Genomic DNA, 19,536 nt, shown 5'->3' on the forward strand with positions numbered 1-19,536 from the left:
CAGCAGTTCAGAGATGAGGTAGATTTGGGGGATGGGCTAACTTGAAAGCCCTGCATCTGGGCCTGGGTGGCAGCTGAGTTGGTGAGCCCACCAGCTCCCCTGTACCTGCACCCACCAGTGCAAGCTCTTCAGCAATGGCCCCAGCTATTTCACCTGATGCTGCAGTGGGCCGGGGAGCAGGGTCAGCTCTCCCGCTGGCATTATCCCAGAGGTCCTGGCCACTCTTTGCATCTCAGACACACCTCTTTATTTCAAGGCCCTGTGCTTCTTCCTATACAATGAAGACTTGCGCTAAATCACACTTAAAGAGTCTTCCGGCTCATTCACTTCATCACTGTTACGGCACGTTCTAGAACCTTCCCACAGCCTAAATTATGTCTGATAAATGTCTTGCAAAAGAGTTAATGAATCTTAAACATTCTTTTATGCCAGAGTTCAGTAGTGCAAAGGCTATATCATGCTATGGGCTCAAGAATTTGCTCATGATGAGGCTCCCTGACATTCTGTCAAGGAGTGGGAGAGGCTCAGGAAGTCCTACCTACCCCTCTGCAAGGATTTATTTGCAGTTAATGGTTTCTTGGGGTGGGGTGGGGGGAGGAGATCTTCACAGTGATGCAGGCACTGGAAAGGTGCCCATACTCCTGTAAATAATGCCCACCCATGCCTTTGCAAGCAACCCTGGTGAAACTCATCCTGTCACCCAACAATACAAAACATGTGACAGTAGAAGGCAGAGAAGTTCAGAAGGACTGTGTATGGCAGGAAAGTCTGGAGACACGTCCATTGAGTAAATTTTCAATGGATTTTGTTCTTTCTCTGTCAAGCCAGGTAAACTTTCCTGTTGCAGCCAATGGCTTAATATCCATTCTACTGTCCAGGGTTCTCACAGACATGAAGAGAAGCACCAGTGTGCAAACTCCAGATATTTGGCTGCACTCTCTATAGGATCTGAGAGAGACAGTGCCATACTGGAAGCACAGCTGGGCAGAACTGAGGGAGGGGGGCATGAGAACACGCCCAAGAAGAAGCTGTGCCCAGATGCTGGCTAGAATCAAGGTTGTGCTGAAGGACATAGCAGGAGGAGTGATGCTCACCTGGGGTGGTGTGATAGTAGCACCTCGATTTATGACCCAGGGGCTGTGGTATAGACACAGTGACTTAGTTGGTTTTAAAGCTGGTAAGCCACAGAAAGGCACTCTGGGAAGAAGTCATTGAAATATAGTCTTTTGTGGAAACCAACATGGTTGTGTCACAGCATGTAATTTCAGGGCAAGATGGCTTTCGCTTATTAGAGGTTCTACCACCATCACTGGGCCATGTTGCTAACTGGACTGCTGCCCTTGAAGAGCAGCCTGGCAGAAATGAATGCTCTTAAATTCTCTTCCGATGGGACCGTGTCATGTTACTGCTAAGGACCCTATAAGAGCCTCAAAGGGTTTCCATTCCACCGAGTCCTGCCTCCTTCCTCCTTGTCCTCTCATCCCCGTTAAGCCTCTATGCCAGTGGCCCTCAGCCTCCTCAGTGCTGCAGTTCCTTATGCTGCAGTGACCATAGCATTATCTTTGTTGCTACCTCATAACTGCTACTGGCATGAATCATAGTGTAAATATCTGTGTTTTCTGGTGGTCTTACGTGACCCTCCGTGAACAAGCTGTTTCACCCCAAAGGGATCATGACCAGCAGACTGAGAACCTCTGCTCTACACAGTCCTATTTCCTCACCCTGAAACTCCCCAGACTCACAGGCATCCAAGGTGTCCCTGCGGGCTCTGCTTGGTCTCCTTTCCCTTACTCACCATTGCTCAGAGCAATCACCCTCATTCTCCTGGCTGAAGCCAATACAACTGCCAGCCCCCCCCCCCCCCCCCGCTACATTGTGACCCTGCTTTAACTTCTTTGTAACATTAGTAGTTCTCTAAAATGACATCATGGGTACATTTGCTTCTCAGTTTGTTGTCTTCACCCACCACACTCAAGGAACATCAACCAGAGCCTTAGTTCCCTTTGTATGTCCCCAGTACCCAGAGCACTGCTGGCCACACAGTGGTGCAATTAATAGACCCTTCTTCAGTGAATGCAGGAGGAACAGCTCTAAGGTAACCATGGCTCCTGGCCTATGGAAACAAATATGCTTCAAGTGAGAGACACTTGTCAGCAAGTTCCTCGGCAAAAGTATAGGTGGTCCAGTGGTGAGAGCTGTCAGGATTGGTTGCTTCTGGAAGCCCAAGGCACGGAGCCTGACTTATACCCATTGACTTAGGCAGAAGGAGTTCCACCTCTCCACCCAAGAGCTAAAATTTATACTTCAATGGTTCCACCACAGGAATGCCCGAACAGTTACTCATCTCTTCCTCTTGCTCCAGATTTCTCTGGTCTGCCTGCTGGTGCCACTATCACTTTAAAGATGCCCTAAAGGCATCACTTTAAAGATGTCTTTCCTGCCCATTCTTTCTCCAGCACCTTCCCACTCCACAGACGTTTGCAAATGACCCAAGTGGGCCCAAGTAGATCACAAAAGGATGAGTTTCTGGCTGGGTCTTCCCACAGGGAAGTTTCTAGAATTACAGCTTTCTGGGCAAGTCTTGTGATGGGGGCTAATTATTTTTTTTTATTATGATCAAAACACAGAGCATCAACAACTCCCTCTGGAATCAGAGGGGAACGCAGCCGCCCCACAGCTGCACAGGCAGCCTGGAGCACAGGCAGTTAGTTGCCTGTGTGATTTAATGGTGTTGGGTTGGACAGCAGCCTATGAAGCAATCTGGAGCTTAAATTTAAGTAGGTAACAAAGACTTCAGGCAGAGGATTCTCTCTAAATCAGAGTGCCTCCCAAGAACCGAACTATGTCTGCCCAGCCTTCTATGTCCTAGGGCCTGGGAACCAGGCATGTTTACAGCCACATGGCCCACAAGCTCACACAGGGGCCCCATGCTTGTTGCAGCTGTCCTTAAATTCTGAGCACTTTTGGAACAAGGGTCTGCATTTTGGTTTCGTTCTGAGATAGTCTAGGGATATAACAGACCCCACACATGAATATTGGATACCTTGAATTGCATCAGTTTCTAGGTCTCACCATGCATTGTGTACTCTCTTTATTACGTGGGACCTGAAGGGCCAGTGATCACACTGCAGAGGGCTCCAGGGGCAAGGACGATGTGCCCTCGTCTTGAGACCTCTTCAACAGAGGCAGAATGATTTGCTGGATTTCATTCCGTCTGCTGCTGCTGCAGCAGAGCTTGAGGCTACGATTTTCACAAAGATCCTCCTTTAATTTCTTAAGAAATAACGTCTTCAGGAGCCAAAGGGTGCCCAGAACTTATTTAATAATAGACGCAAATCTCATCTCTTCCCAGACCTCCACAGCGTCTCATTTTCACATCTTATTGGTATCCGTATAAAGTGATGACTGTGCTTTCTTAGAGGTTCTGGCTGGACACCGATCCTCCAGGGCTCTCATATCTGGGATCTAGACTCTTGGTCCTCCTTGAAGCACACTGAAGCCAAGGAATCTCCTTTATTTCATCCTTCTCGGTCAAGCTTAGCCCCACAGTGTGGCACTCACATCTGTCCCTCTCCCACTCAGCCGCTGGCAGGAGTCTCGGCTAGTGCACTCACGCCCTCTGAGCATGGAACCCCACGTGTGCACACTGAGATGTTGATGTCACCTGCCCTTGCTGAGAATTATGGGAAATTACATGGTCACAGTGAGAGATCCTCAGATGGCATCTGGCAACATCACTTTTGTTATTTCGTAAGTGTATGTTTTCCCAGTCTGCAAGGGTACACCGCATATAATTTGCTCAGCTGGCCATGCTAAAAACTGAAGCTCAGGTTAGTGGGTAAAATGGTCAGTAATTCACACCCCAAATAAAAATAAATCTCAACTAATTGAGGAGCTTCCTGGTAAAGTGATTGCTTCACAAGTATGAAGTTTTCAATTTGGATCCCTAAAACATACATTAAAGTGTGTCTCTAGCCCTACTGTTCACTGTCCAGGCACACTAGGAACAGTGTTACAAAGTGTGTGGGCTCAAGGGACAGGTGTTAGGGCCATGCCAGCATCACACACGAGGGAACAATGTTTGGCCGGGCAGAATAAGGACAACACTCTGCGACTGCGACTGCGAGCAGGTGTGCCACACAACAGCAGGCTGACTTGGGTATCTATGGAGTTGGCACCATCTGCCAAGTTGGAGGGATTTGCTGGCATTTTCTCTGCAAGCAGGATGTTTATGGAGGACAATTAGTCTTAACAAGAAATCAGGGTTTGCAGCCCTGTGTTTGAGCCAGCCCATACTGGCTCACCAGATTCGAGCACATCTCTTCCCAGCTGTTTGCCCTGTGGCAACACACTGGTGAGCCCAAAATAAGTCACAGTGGGATTATTTACACCATGGAAATTGGCAAATACCATCACTGGGGCCTTTTTTTTCTTCTTTCCAAGAGTGGGTTGTTAAACATTTGCTACCATACCACTGGCGTTATGCCATAAATGCTTTTTTATAAAATGCGGAATTAATTTGTTTATTCAAGAACCAGTCTCCGGCAGAGGGTGAGGAAAGACTGGAGTGTGGGGAGGGTCGGAGTCTAAAGATAGGAGAAGCAGGAGGCTTCTGCAGGGATCTAAGCAGGAACTGACAGGCTGAGCTTGCAAGGTGAAATGTTTAAAGTGAACACTGATTTAAATTACAGTCTTCCCTTCCTCGGTATGCTGTTTCTGCATTAACGCACCAGCAAGATTTGTCTCATGGCTTAAAACTCAGAAAATTAAATATTAGTATGAAATCCCACAGTGCCACTTATTACTAATGAGTCATATGCAGAGGTTAAAAAAAATGTCATCTGTACACACACATAAATCCTCGCTTTCACTGCAAGCAAACTGGAAAATGACAGGGTTGATAGGCATAAAAATTCATAACCAGGGCATTGAGCAGGAGGTTGTACCTGCAGGGCTGCTGCGGAAGGTTGTCTCTGGTTTGCATAGGTAAGGGACCGTTATTACAGCCCCATGCAGATAGGCACCAGGGAAGGCTCCCAAGGATTTGCTAATATCTACAAGCCTCTTTCTAGATTGAGCCAAAAATGCAACCTGGGGAGGAAATTTACCCATCTCTCGCTATTACATTTTATTTTATGGTGTCTTGTCATCTATACATTTTGTTTCCGCTATATTCATTTCTGTAGTTTGATGTCTGCCTCTAGAATTCTTGTCAGGCCATTTCCTTTACACCTCAGCTCTCTTGAAGATGCTCGGTAGATCTAGTCCCACTGCTCAAGAGGAAAGGCATCCTGGCGGGGGCTGAGCTCTGTCACTCAGACCTTGCAATGTTAATTCTGTGTGCATGTGTGTGTGTGGCATGTGTGTATGGGTGTGTGTGTGGTGTGTTTGTATGTGTGTGAATGTGTGTGTGCGTGTACATGTATGTGCTATGCTGTCATGTTTGTGGGTGTGTGCTTGCTTGTGTATGTGAGTGTGCTGTGCTGGCATATTTGTGTGTGTGTGTGTGCATGTGTGTATGCATGTGTATGTGTGTGTGTGTGTGTGTGTGTGTGTGTGTGTGTGCGCGCTGTGCTGGCACATTTGTGTGTGTGTGTGTCCTCAGCTGTGCTATCTCCCTTTATCTCTTTTCACTTTATTTTGTGAGACAAGGTCTCCAATGACGCCAGAGCTGGCAGTTTGGGCTAAATCTCTGGCTACTGACTGCCTTAGCCCTTCTGCTAGGATACCACTGCCTCCATCGTATCCCAGTGTTGGAGTTTCGGGTATGTGTCACCCATCTGTCTGGGGTGAGGTGGGGACCTGAACCCAGCGTCTCATGCTTTCACAACAAGCTCTTTTCCTCTGAGCCAGCTCTCCAGCCTCCGACTATGCGGCGTTCTGCCTCTTTAAAGGGTGGTTAAGGAATCTCTGATCAACCACTTCCGAGTGTATGAAACAATCGTAATTCTTCTGACTCCTGTCCCAGGACCTGAAGCTGACCATTACAGGCAGCAAATGATACATTTTGTCTTGGGACTGTAGAGATGGCTCAGTGGTGAAGACGTTTGGCTGCTCCCGCAGAGGACCTGAGTTTTGTTCCTAGCACCTGCACCAAATGTAACTCTAGCTCCAAGACACCTATGCTCTTTTCTGATCTTACACCCATGAGTAAAAATAAAATAAAATAAAAATGATCTGCCTAATGAAGGACATAATTACCATATTTTTTGGACCATAAGATGCACTTTTCTCCCTAAAAGTGGGGCACAAATTAGGGTGAGTCTTATAGTCTGAAAAATATGGTATGTATTTGTCTGGGGTCTGAGGGTTCTTCAAATTGCTGCATGCCACTGAACTAGATAATTACAGACACTGAGCTCTAAAATGGCAGCTTTATGAACTAGAGGCGAGGTCAATGATGCCTTCAGAAATAAATGTCAAAAGCCGTAGGGTGATTCAGGGCTGCTAGCATGGCCATGGGGATCTGAGTTGTTTCCACCTAGACTGCTGATTCAGTGGGTCTGGCGGGCCTGCTTCTGTGCTGTCTGTCTCCCTGCCTTCCGTCCTACCGGCTTTCAGCAGGATGAACTAGAAAGGACAAAACCTTTAGATTGTGAAATGAGAAGAATTCCTTGCAAGCAAATAAGGCCTTTATGAGTCTGAACTAGAAAAATTAATCATTTCCAATGTCAAATGTAAAACAGAGCTCTATTTAAAACCAAAGGAACTTTTATTCTCATTGGTTAAAAGGAAATAAACCCTTTATCCCACTTTCCCTTAAAGTCCCAAGAGAAGCTCACAGCTCCTGCGAAGGGAAACCAGAAGCCTCTGCCCACAGGAGACTATTTGCTCTTAGGTAGAAAACGTGTTCTTTGGCTGTGAAACTGGATTGGTTCCATCTATAAAGCCCAGGTAGACATGTAGCCCACAGTGCAGACACATGCTACACCTGCAGTGCTAAAATCTGACGGAGCAAGTGGGGACTGCTCATGCGCTTTCTGGCTTGAGCCACTAAAATCGTGCTCAGCCAAGTATGAGGCACGGACCTCGTCCACTCTGAAAACACCCAAAGCTGCAACGTTTCTGTGAAGAGAGGTTCCCTGGGGAGAGCGAAGGGCAGGGGCAGGTGGGGGGAAATGGTTGGCTCCTTCTGAAAGCTTATCAGTGAGTCAACTACTCGCATGAGCTTCCAGAAGATTCGTTTTCAACCCACGTGTCCTCCTTACATGGGCACGAAGAGACTTGGGTCTATCGCATCTCCATGTCCTCCGCCCCCTCCCGCCACCAGGGTACTCATGGGAGGAAGGAGAAGCATGGCAGCTCCAGGCTTGCTAACAGGAGTCAGAAGTATCAAAAATAATCTCCCTGCTGGAAAGGTCACCCTGAGAGTGGTGAGAGAGGAGTCTGCTCTGTGCCAGGTAGCCAACAGTATAATAGACCCCACATATACTCCTCATGGCTTTAGTTACTGCTATCAGCCGAAGTCTGAAAATACTAAATGGATAATTCCAGAAATGAGTGGATTATGTTTTAGATAATGCCTGTCTTAGGATATTGTTATAATTACTCTATATTGTCATTAGTCGTTGCTGTTACTGTCTCACTGCTGATGCCCAGGGCTTGGGATTATTTGTGGGTCAGTGTTATTTATTAGTTCAGGCATGCAGTGAGGCTCTTGGAGCATACCCCACACGGGCAAGGCCACACTATTACAATGGCCTTGGAGGGGCATGAGGAGCCTCTCCTGGCTTATCTTATTTCCGTTTCCTGTTTTGCTATAGCTATCTATGATGACAGAGATTAAAAGGCTCTGGAGCCGTGATGGTTCCATGGCCCATCACCTATGCAGCCAAGATCTTGGCAGAGAAGTCTCTCCGCTATTTCTTTGAAAGCTACCTCTGTGGGACCACCATGATACCAGCATCTGCCACGTTACTGGGATCTGTAGCAGTGGTGATGGGATGGGATGGGTAGAGGAACAGACTAGGGGACAGGACCAGGTCCTTGCTCCCCACTGACTCACTGTACTTCTGGGGTGAGCCACCTCCTTCGATCGTCTGCTTTCCACCTGAAAAATGGGACCACCAGCCTTACTTTTTCCCTGCTGGGTTTTGTAATGATAAAGGGACAGCATGGTCCAGCCATACTCCAATAATAGTAGTTCCCAGAATGAGAGAGGAAAACTATGAGGGTGTGAAATTACCTTCCTGTAAGGGACCGTTCCTATTTATTTCCCACTTTTAAATATTGCAAGCACTTTTAATCAACATGGCACCTGGAGCAAAGGCCAGAAAACCTGCCAGACTTTAAAAACCACCAAGGGGACTGGCTGGTCTGCAGATTCCCACTCACCTCACGGTCAGGTGCCCCTAGTAATGAGCGACATGAAACAGCCACACACGGGCATCTGCAGGGTAATTACTCACCAGCTGCTGTTCTAGGGGCGGGACTGCGTCGTGATGGCCGTAGATTATGCCAGGGTTATACTGACTGAAAAGAACCGGGTAAAATACCTTCTTCCCTGCAAATCAGAACGCAAACATCTGCTTTAAAAAGCGACTCATTCCATTGCTGGGCTTGCTTGCATGCACTCGGCCATCTGAAATAGTCCAGGCATTTTTTTTTTCACCCGCTTTTTCTTGTCTCTTTACTCAACTCTAGACTACATTTTAGAAGTGCTATGCCAGCTAGACCAGCGTCATGCTGATTCGCCACCCTTTCTGTCCTCCAAGATAGAGAGTGATACACAAGGTGTTTGCAGTCAGTGGCTGGAATTGTGGTGCCCAAATCAAAGAGTGTGGAGATGTCCTGGTGGCCCCGTCCTGTGTGCACAAAGCCCTTCAGCACTGGTTTCTAGCACAACCTTAAAGGCGGGCAAAGGAGGTCAGGAGACGCTGGGCAGAGAGGACTTAGAGTCCACATTGTAATAGCAGTGACCATAGGAAGCATCTCAGCTGTTGATCAGCTGTGCCTAAGTCCATGGACATCATTTTTTAAATTTATTTTTATTTTTTATTTTTTATTTTTTCCGAACCACATCCTTGGCAACAGCCTACAGCTACTATGCTCCCCTTCAGAGCTGAGTGGCTTTTCTAGGCCCAGGTCCTCCGCCCTACTGTCTCCTTATGCACATCCCACTCATCTTATTTCCTGGTGGGAAACCGAAAAGGGCACAATACAGAGTCCTGGAATTAGTGTGCCTGACAGGCCTGTAGCACAGCACCCAGGGATGAGTTGAAACAAGGTCACCTTCCCTGTCTTTTTTCCTGGAAGGACGTGAGCCTCACGCACACCTAAGCAAGATGTCAGAGTCCACTGTGCAGAGGAGCCGTTTCCTGAGCGAAAGAGAGAGCCGAGTGCGGGAAGGAGGGAAGAACGAGGCGACACAAACCTGGCTGAGTGTTCAGCCTACACGTGTTGAGGAACTCAGAGGTGAAGTAGATGTCCACGTCGCAGAAAAAGAGCAGGACGTTGCTTCCCTTCCAGAAGCGGGCTCCGACATCCAGTCCCTTTCCCCGGGAGAATTCGCCATTCAGCTGGATGAAGGTGAAGTTCCTGAAATTGGCAGCTCTAGAAGGGGGCGGGGCAGGAGCGGGGAGGTCAGCGATTGCTGTTCACCACCACATTACCCAGCAGAATGGGATCCCCCTAGAAAATGCACAGCTGAGGCCAACCCCCTTCTGAGCATTCTGTCACCCTGAGGGTGATGGGGGTCCCCCCCAGGCAAGGACAGACTAGCCAGACTGTATAGACACCACTGGGGTTCAAAGGGCAGAGAGCACCTAGGAAGGTTTTGTTGTTTTGTGACAGAGTTTTGCTGTCTAGCACAGGCTGGCCTTGATTTCATGGTCTTCCTTCCTCAGCTGACATTACAGGTATATGCTACAATGCCCACTTTCTACTGAACTTAATTAAAAAAAAAAAAAAAAAGGATATGTCTCTGTGTGTGCAGTTGCTCATGAAGGCCAGAAGAGGACATCAGATCCCTTGGAGCTGGAGTTACAGGTAGTTGTAAGTTACCCCACATGTGTTCTGGGAACCAAATTTGGGTCCCCTCCAAGAACAGTATGTACTCCTGTACTCCTAACCACTGAGCTATCTCTCCTGCCCCCTAATGAACTTTCAATGTTAATTTATATCTTCAATTTCTGCTGTTAATGCTTCTACAGTAAGGCTGCTATTGTTATCACTACAGTTACATTCTTTGTGATGGGGTTTGGTATCGGTAAAGTCAAAAGAAAACCCAAAGCCATCCCCAATGCATTCTGGGCCATCCAGATAACCCTAGTACATAAAAGCTCCATCACTGCAGAATACAGGTCGTATCTGAACTCCAGTCCACAGGCCAGGCAATGTGTTCTTGATGTGTTTTACCCCAGATAGACTGAAATTAATTCCTTCCTTCCTTCCTTCCTTCCTTCCTTCCTTCCTTCTTTCCTAGTAGAACCTTCGGAAACAGGACACATCTGGGCAAAACATAATTCACTTGGTGCAAGTGGGACCTGGACAGTGCCCATCAGGTAGAATTGAAAGGCCGCATTCAGTGCTGTCTTGGCTCCTGTGTGCCAAGGGGGCTGGCATCTGGCAGGTCTCGCTCTTGTTGACGCCATCCATGCGTTCTTTGATCACGGCTTGTTTTCCCCTCGATCCCTGCCCTTCCTACCTTGGCCCAGCCCCAGCCCTCCCCAGCTTCCCCCTATCTTGATATATTCAGCAGACGCAGAGGGAAACCTATTTCCATCACACACAGTTTATGTTCCTCACAACTCTCTTGGCTGAAGGTCAACACAAATTGCTAAAGTCCTAAACTCTTCACATGCTAAGTGGTGCTAGTATCTGGGGATTTGATCACAGAAACTGGTTTGGCTACTCTTCTGTGACTTACGGTCTTTCTTTCAGATCTCAAAGGAACCTTTGGTGTTTTATCTCAGGCATCCAGGGCCCAGCCCAGTCACATTCTGATGCCAGACAGGACAGACAGGATGATGGTTCAACCTCAGATCCAGGCGGGAGACATGGGGTATGTGAAAAGCCCTGTTCTATGAGTCAGCAAACCAAGATCCAAGGCCGACAACTGCGCTTGCTCCCTACCGGGTGCACACAGGATGGCTATGAAGATGTGGGAATATAGATTTATATATAGGAGTTAGAGTGGTTCTAGCCCTTGCCTATCATAATGTTCTTCTTGTAGGTTTCTAGAACCCTCTGGATCCTTCTACTTTGCCATTCTCCCATGCCTCCCTTGCCTTTCTCAAAAACCCTCTTCACTGAGTTCCAAGGCCACGTCAGCTCTAGACTCTTCATTCACTGTGATTTCCCCTCCTCCTTCAGAGCTTTATCTTTTTTTTTTATCTTTTAAAAATAAATATATTTATTTATTCACTTTACTTCCCAGTCTTTGATCTTTTTGCTCAGGGCTGGTGGCTCCAGCCCACAGTTTCTTTAATTAGCACTGAGGCTGTGATCCAAAACACCTCAGAATAACAACTGGCACGACTTAAGGAAAGTACAACTCTTGTCTCCACAGCCGCACAGGTGCTGGGAGGACCTGGCAAGCAGCCCCCAGCCTCCTTGAGCTTGCTATAGCCCCAGCTGTCCTAAGTCGACACAGCCCATGTCCTGCCCTGTCTGTTCATCTGCCAAGGGAAACTTTACCTGAGGGAAAGGCCTGGATTTCACCTGTTCATCTAGGGGGCTTCCCTGCAAGTTCTCCCAGATGCTTCATCCAGCGTCTGTTTTGTGAAAATTGCTTCAGCTTTTCTACCCTCTGAGATCCTGTCTCCTGTGCCACAAGGGTATTTGTTATCTGGTTTACAAAGAAGGAAGGCTGCCATTTCAAAGCACAGTGCTTGCTCAGGTTGTATCTGACTTATAATTCTAAAGGGTAACTCTCCTAAGAGGATTTCAAACATGTATCATGACAGATTTCAACTATAAAAGCTTATTGGTTTATTAGGTTTAATGAGACAGGGTCTTTTTTTAGGTAGAGCGGGCTAGGCTCCAACTGACAATCTGCCTGCCTCCTAAGTTTTGGGGTGACAGGAATATGCCACCACGCTTGGCTTAAATATGCTTTTTGTCAGCAGGCAGGATAGCAAGCAACATTCCTTTAATGTTACATTGCTACCTCGGCCTGGGAGAGCCCGCAGTCCACTTTTACAGGTACTTCAAGAAGTCACTTCACACTGAGTACAAGACTACGAGGTGAGGGGCACGGACGCCTGAGCTAACGGTCTTAAAGAGACAACAACCTATAGGAGATATCTTGGCAAACAAACAGCGAAGAGATAGCAAAAGACTGGATGCTACAGAGTTTAATGAAGGGCCAGAAATCTGATGCAGCTGCCTGCCCAACACACAAATAAATCTATCTTGTTGTGTACAAAAAGTCTTCATAGCCTGGCTCAAGCGGCTTGCCCTAATAAAGACCTCCATCGGCTTCCGTAGCCACAGAGGAAGGGGAGGGGCCTGGGCTTCCATGTCCATCAGTGGAGAAGGAAGAGGGACAGCCATGGCACTCCTGCTTAAGATGATCTTAATTTAAAAGACCTTTAGAAAAAAAAGTATTTGAACGTCAACATCTATCATCAATGCGTTGCTTGTAAAGAAAAGATTCTTCAGGAAGCTAGGTCCCGAGGAACACCTTTTTCTGCACTCACACAGCAGCAGTTTTTTGTTTGTTTTTGTTTTTTATTTATTTTTGTTTTGTTTTCTGTTCATTCAAGCTTTCTACGAAGACAAGGTACTCTGTGCTATTTCCAGGGCACTACTCATTCCCGGTGTGCATCACAACCAGTCTTCAGTGTGTGTTTCTCCCAAAAGGCTACAGCATTCAAGACATGAACACAGACAGCCCCAGGAGGGTGTCTCTTCTGTATATGCACTGTCTATATGGGGGGGTCACTATTGGGAGAGAAGCACATGAAGCCCCCAAAGTCTGTGCCCATGGCTCATAGACCTCTGTCTTCTACAATTCTTCCTGGCAGCTTCGTCTATCTTGGGCATGGCAGCCAGGGGACAAGTCTCCTCTGGCCTCCTCTGAAGCCCAGATAGTTGACCAGGCCCTGATTAGTGGGATACATATGCACAAAGAAGTCAGGGTACGTAGAGCCATCAATGGCCTAGGAAGGACAGTGCCACCTCTGTCATCCACCCATGGTTCCCCCTTGGCTTGAAGGATAGCAAGGCCTCAAAGTCTATTGTACAGTGATAGCTCTGCCACGGTTCTGGAAAAGCCCTATGGCCATGAGCGTAGACCAATAAGGCACCACGCAGGCACTCTAGTCTACTGTCTACCTTCCCGACTCTGATGACAAGCCCATTGGCACCATGAGTCAAAAATGTGTGCGTGTATTTTCTCAGAGATCCTTTTTCTCAGCAACACACTATCATCATGTATATCTGCGAAAGGGGCTCTTGTTCTTCCAGCTCCATGCCTTTCGAGTACCTCGCTGCAAACTGAAGAGAATTCCGGAAGCATTTTATTAAGCCTTGCCCCTGCCCACCTTGTGTCTAGACACCCTATTGTATCACCTATACCAATGCACGGGGGCATTAGCATGTTCTGACCCTTTCAAGGAAGCAGCACCACACCCTTTCCTCCTTCAGACTGGGTAGTTAAGTGGCACACATGGGGACAAAAAAGAGACTAAAAACACTTGACACAAGAGTGACTAGAAAGGACTGAGGCTCTTCAGGTACTTCCCAAAGAACTTGGTGTCTGGAGAGAGCTTTTCCATTAAGGAGAGCTCAGCACCCTCAAGTGCTAACCAGGAAGGCTTTACTGTTGATATAAGCCCACTTCCCATATCCAAAGGATGCTGGAGCCAGTGGATTTGGAAGAATAAATAGATAAAAACTTTAGCTTTTAAGATGAAGTACATGCAGAACAACAGAAAACACAGATGAGAAAACAGCATGCATGTAAAAAATATTTAATTCACTCTTACACTGAGCTGCAGTATTTGGTGGCATGCCTATAGTTGTGGCATACCAAGAAACAGGCACTGACCATGGTAGAATGGGGCTCTCCATCTCACTATTATGGGAATTCCTATTATAGGCACACAAAAGGATACATGATTTATTCCTAATTACTTCTCAAATTACATTAATAATTGACAAAGCTCTTGAATTTCCCACTCAATTCCTTTCTTTGATATAATAAATCTGCTGCGTGGGGACTTCTGGGTTGCGTGTAGTCTTTTTTTTTTTTTTTTTTTTTTGTAGAGGTTATGATGACCTGAGAAAGCCATAGCTTCTGCTGTTCTTAATTCTCCTAATTGCCTTGCATTTCTCAGAATGGGAGGATTAAAAGTGATAAAAGATACTGCTATCTAGTATGGTTGGTTCTAACACGGACATTTTCTCACAACTGCAAAGAGATTGCCTTAATGTGACACTTCTCACGCTAGCCTTTTATTTAAAAAAAAAAAAAACTACTTTAACATTTTTGCAAAGAAGCCGGGATTGTAATTTAAAAACTTTACATTGCATAGCCCTCAGCATCAAAATGTTTTATGGCCCCTACTATCACTGAAGACATTTGGACGCAGTAAAGAATTGAAAACCAAACCTACGATCATCCCCATTTTTCACAGTAAGCACTTCCAACAATTAGTGCTGAATTCCCTGCATTCTGAGCTTACCCAAGCCAGTCTCTGCAAGTGTCTATGGGGAGCTCAGGTTTGCCTTTTGACCAACTCTAAAATTTCTTGTAAAATTGTAGCTCTGTCCATTAGGAAGAGAAAATGGAGTGTTTGAATCTCAAGCAGCCGGGCAGGCTGGTGTTCATTAGGATGGACTCTCTTGGGCCAAACAAGGGGCTTGTTTTATCTTTTGTTTTCTTTCTTTTTTTCTTTCTTTTTTAGTGTATGGATCCAAGGTTTGTTGTTTTGAATGGGGAAATCAAAGCCAGCGTTGGCAGATGCTAAACAAATTTGCTGATGTACAGAAAAACACTGAGATGGCAAAATCTGGGGAAGAGGTCAGTTCTCATTGAAAATGTGAAGAGCAGGCATGTGAGCATGGCACCAAGGTCTTGGGCAAGATTGTGAGTGGAGGAAGGGGGAAGTGTGGCTTCCTTCCCAGTCAGGGGACCCTCACCCTGACCCATGAAACACGTAGTGCCAAGAATACCACGCAGGCATGGGAGAGCAATCACACAGAATCCAGACAGTAGCTGCAAGGCTGTGTGTGACCTGCAAGGGAGCACATCGCTTCCTTTCTCACTCTGCTTCCCCTCGTGGTGGTTTGAATGAGAATTGTCCATTCACAGTCTCATGTATTTAAGCGTTTAGCAATCAACTGATGGTGACGGAACTTTCCTGGAGGAAGTCTGTCACAGGGGTGGGGGTGGGGGGTGGGGAGGGCGGGCTTTGAGAGTTTATAACCTTTCCCCCACTTCCAATTTGTTCCTGTTTTGGGGATCTAGTTGAAAGATTCTATCAGCCATCTCCTGCCTCACCTACCCAATGCCATGCCTTCCCCAGCCTAACCCTCTAAAACCGTAAAATAAAATAATACTCTTCCTTCTAAATGCTGCTTTTGGTCTTGGTATTTTATTACAGAGGAGTAACTAATACAGGGCTCAACCCACAGTCTCAGACCTCACTCTTTTAATCTCTCCTTACTGTCTAAGGCATGGGCCTATACCTCCTGGCTTCTTTGTCTCTGCCATGAGGCATGCTTGCCCTGACCCACACATTGCCCATATCAACAATGAAAGGAATCTCGATAATTCCTCACAAGGCCTGGAGCAAGCTGTGCCAGCACAGCGGACCCTGTGCTGGCTCCTTTTGTCTCTAGTAAGCAATGGATTTGCCATTCAACCCCATATCAAAGAGTGAAAGTGGCCATGGACCTGCAGCAGGCACAGAAGGAACATAAGACAGAGGCTGAGGGACAGGAGCGCCTGGGCTTGGTTCCCAGCACATATGGCAGCTCATAACCAACTGTAACTCCAGTTCCAAGGGACTCTGATGCTCTCTTCCGGCCTCCGTGAACACCTGTGGCATATACAGATACATGCAAGCACACACTCATTCACATAAAATAAAAATAAACAAACCTCTCTAAAACAGACAGAGATTGATTGGGGGGGGTCATTTAACAATAAAACCACATACACGCATACATACATGCATCGATCTGTATACATATTTGTTTACATGTATATATTTGACTGAAGTAAACATTTAAATGACAGTGAACCGCTCTGAATACAGAGTTCGGTGGCAATTATTACCATCACAATGTTGAACAACTTTCACCTCTTTCTATTTTCAATGTGTTGCCATGACCCCCGTGTTCTAATGAATCGTCATCTCCCATTCCTGTATATTACCGACTCCTGGAAACCACTAATACACTCTCAGTCTTAAAGATGTACTCATCTTCGACATTTCACATAAATGAAATTGGACATTGTCAATCTTTTGTGTCCTTCTTTCATTTAGAATAATGTTTCTGAATTCCCTCCACATTGTAGCATGTATTAGCACTTTCCTCCTTTTTATGGTTGAATAGTATTTTATTGTATGGATAGTTCAGGTTTTATTATTTTTTTTAATTTTTCAGACAATGGATATTTGGGTTGATTCCACCTTGAAATTTGATCACAATATCACTGAATGTTTGTGCACGTCTGTTTAAATGCCTATTTTCAATTATTTTGGGATTTACCTGGCTTGGTAATGAAATTTCTAGTTTAGACATTATTTCTACTCTAAATCATTTAAAAAGCCATTGAACTCTTGCCCAGTCGCTGCACCATTTTTCATTTCTGCCACCAGTGGACAAGAGCTCAAATTTCTTCACAGTCCCGCCGACATTTGTGGCTGTCTGACTTTGGGATTTTAGCCATCCTACAGGGTAGGAATTTACATGTGGTCTTCCTGTCCTGCTATACACACAAATTCTCCTCAGTTATCTGGATGAAATCTTCATGAAATGACGTAAGAGGCATGAAATGCTGTCACACTCTGTGGTAAGGCAGCTCCATGACAACACCACCACCACTAAACTACAAGCCTCTCTTCCCTTCTCACGCATGGGGTAGAGCAGTGTGTGTGTGTGTGTGTGTGTGTGTGTGTGTGTCCATGCATCATATATGTGTATGTATGTTTGTGTGTAGGTGTATGTGACTGCATGTACATGTGTGTGTATCTATCCATGCATCATATATGTGTATGCATGTTTGTGTGTGTGCAGGTGTATGTGACTGCATGTACATGTATGTGTGTGTATGTATACAGAGAACACAGAAGCGACATCAGGTGTCTTTCATAATTGCTGTCTATCATATCTTTTGATGCAGAATCTCCCACTGAAGCCAGTGCTCACTGGTTGGCTAGACCAGCTGTCTCGTAAGCTCTGCAGCCTTTCCTATCTCCGCTCCCACTCCCAGTTCCGGAGTCATAGACACATATGACCACACCTAGAGTTTATGGCATGCTGGAGCTCCACACTCACGTCCTTATGTTTGTGCAGCGGGTACCTTACCCAAGGAGCTGGCTCCCCACCTCTCAGTGCCTCATCCCAGATATGATTTCCCTGAGGGATGCCTCTATGTCCTCATGATCAGACGAAGATGAACTTGTCCATGCATGATAATTCAACTACAAGTTACAACATAAAAATATCCTATTATACAGTTCCAATCAAATTCCCCTTAGACCGCGGCTGCTCAGAGGGAGCCGTGACCAGACACAACAGCGCATGAGGAAGCTGTGAAACACTGCTTCCCAGGCTGCAGCTCAAGCCTGCTGACTCACAGGATCTGGGGCCAGGGCCAAGTAGTCCGCATGTTAATAAGCATCCAAGGTTGTACCAAAGTTTATACATATTTGAGAGCTACTGGATTAAGCTTTTATTTGAGGACAGATGAATCCTGGGAAAATCTGTAGACTAAGAATCAGGTTCTGGGAAGTAATTTGTGCTATTTTCTATGATAGTACCTTGTAAACATTTTAACCATAATCTTTACAAAGGAGCATACTGTCTTCATATCACAGGGCATGGACGTGCAAGCACGGTGGCATGTGCAGTGAAATTAGTGTTTCATGAAATAATATGCACCCTTATTACCTGTGATTCATTCTAAAATTTTGCACTGTACTCTACTCCATTTTGCAAAACACTGGTCTAAGCCCACGGAATCGATTTCATAATCCTCTAATGAATCACAAACCAGAGTTTGCAAAACAGCAATCTGTAGCAATCAACTGAAACACAAAGCTCAGCCGAGGAAGCGTAAACTCAGAGGAAGAGCACGCGAAGCGCTGCAAACTAGTCATTAAATAAGACTTTATTTTTAGATATTCTTAAAATGTTTGCATTTAGCCAGATTTAGAACAGTTTAATTACAGTACTAATCTCCAAACGAAGGGGATTTCATTGAGTCTGATTACAAATCTCATTACCGTCAACTAACAATTATGGATCTTACGAGGGCACTGAGGGGCACTTGGCTCTCTCGCGTAACTGGAGTGAAGGCCCCAGGAACAATCTCTCTAAGCCCCAGTTTCTTCATCTATGAGACAGGGCTAATAACACTATCTACCTCAAAAAGCCGGACATAGAGGGTCAAAGGGCCTGGGGAGGTGGCTTAGTAGGTAAAACGCTTGCCACGCAATCATGTGGACCAGGGTTCAGCTTCCCAGAAGCCATGAGGTGGCCCATCTGTAGTCCCAGCAAGTAGGAGGCATAGACAGGGAATCCCAGGAACAAATGACCCATCAGACTTTTAGAAACTTCTAGCTCTAAGTTTGGTGAGAGACCCTTTGCGAATATGTAAGGAGGAGAACAACTGGAAAGATACCTAATGCCAACCTCAGACCTCCCCACACATGCACACGCATGTGCATATACCCTATATGTATACATGTGAAAATGCATACACCTATTCATATTACACACACGTGCATGTGTCAAAAGGTGCTATGGATATCAGTGAGTGTTCATAAAATACAATAATTGAAATAAAAATGCCATTGAACAAACACCCTTACCACCTTAAAAGAATAGTGTGTGTAATTAAAATAATTATATATATATGCATATGTCTATTACAATAATCTTTCCCTTGATGAACAAACTCCTGTCAGGTGCCGGAGTTACAACAACAAGTAAGATGTATTGTAATATATTAACAGTTTATAATCTGGCTGCAATGTTGGTATTATATATGCCTAACATAAATGCTGTTGACTATATGGCTAGTGTTTAGAGAGGAGAGGGCAGGAAGTGAGGAAGAGCCACACAGAGGAATACAAGGTTGCGAGAGAAGTAGGGATTGAATAAAAGGAAAGAAGGGTGCAGAGAACCCCAACAATCATAGGACAAGAAGCCTCTCACTCTCTGACGTCTCGCATTCTCTAAACTCCTTGTGCTCTCCCTAAGGAGGCCCCTTTCCCCTCCCCGCCTCCCCCACTGTCTCTCTGTCTCTCTCTCTCTCTGTCTCTCTCTCTCTCTCTCTCTCTCTCTCTCTCTCTCTCTCTCCCCTCATGGCCCACTCAGAACCTTATTCCACTCCCCTTCCTTTGCCCAAATAAA

The 19,536-nt window shown here is 45.9% G+C and overlaps 1 protein-coding gene across 1 annotated transcript in view; it reads right to left on the reverse strand.

Annotated features, from left to right (window-relative positions):
* Positions 1 to 19,536, reverse strand: part of CSGALNACT1 (chondroitin sulfate N-acetylgalactosaminyltransferase 1) — a gene marked incomplete at its 5' end in the record, with an annotated part of 94,478 nt that overhangs the window by 5,382 nt on the left and 69,560 nt on the right. Inside the window, 2 exons of the mRNA XM_084758412.1 lie at positions 8,409 to 8,503; positions 9,374 to 9,552. Coding sequence (XP_084614538.1) covers positions 8,409 to 8,503; positions 9,374 to 9,552 — 274 coding nt within the window. The remainder of the gene's footprint in view (positions 1 to 8,408; positions 8,504 to 9,373; positions 9,553 to 19,536) is intronic.

Source organism: Acomys minous (assembly GCF_964271855.1).
Source record: "Acomys minous genome assembly, chromosome: 15".
NCBI classification, from domain to species: Eukaryota; Metazoa; Chordata; class Mammalia; order Rodentia; family Muridae; genus Acomys; species Acomys minous.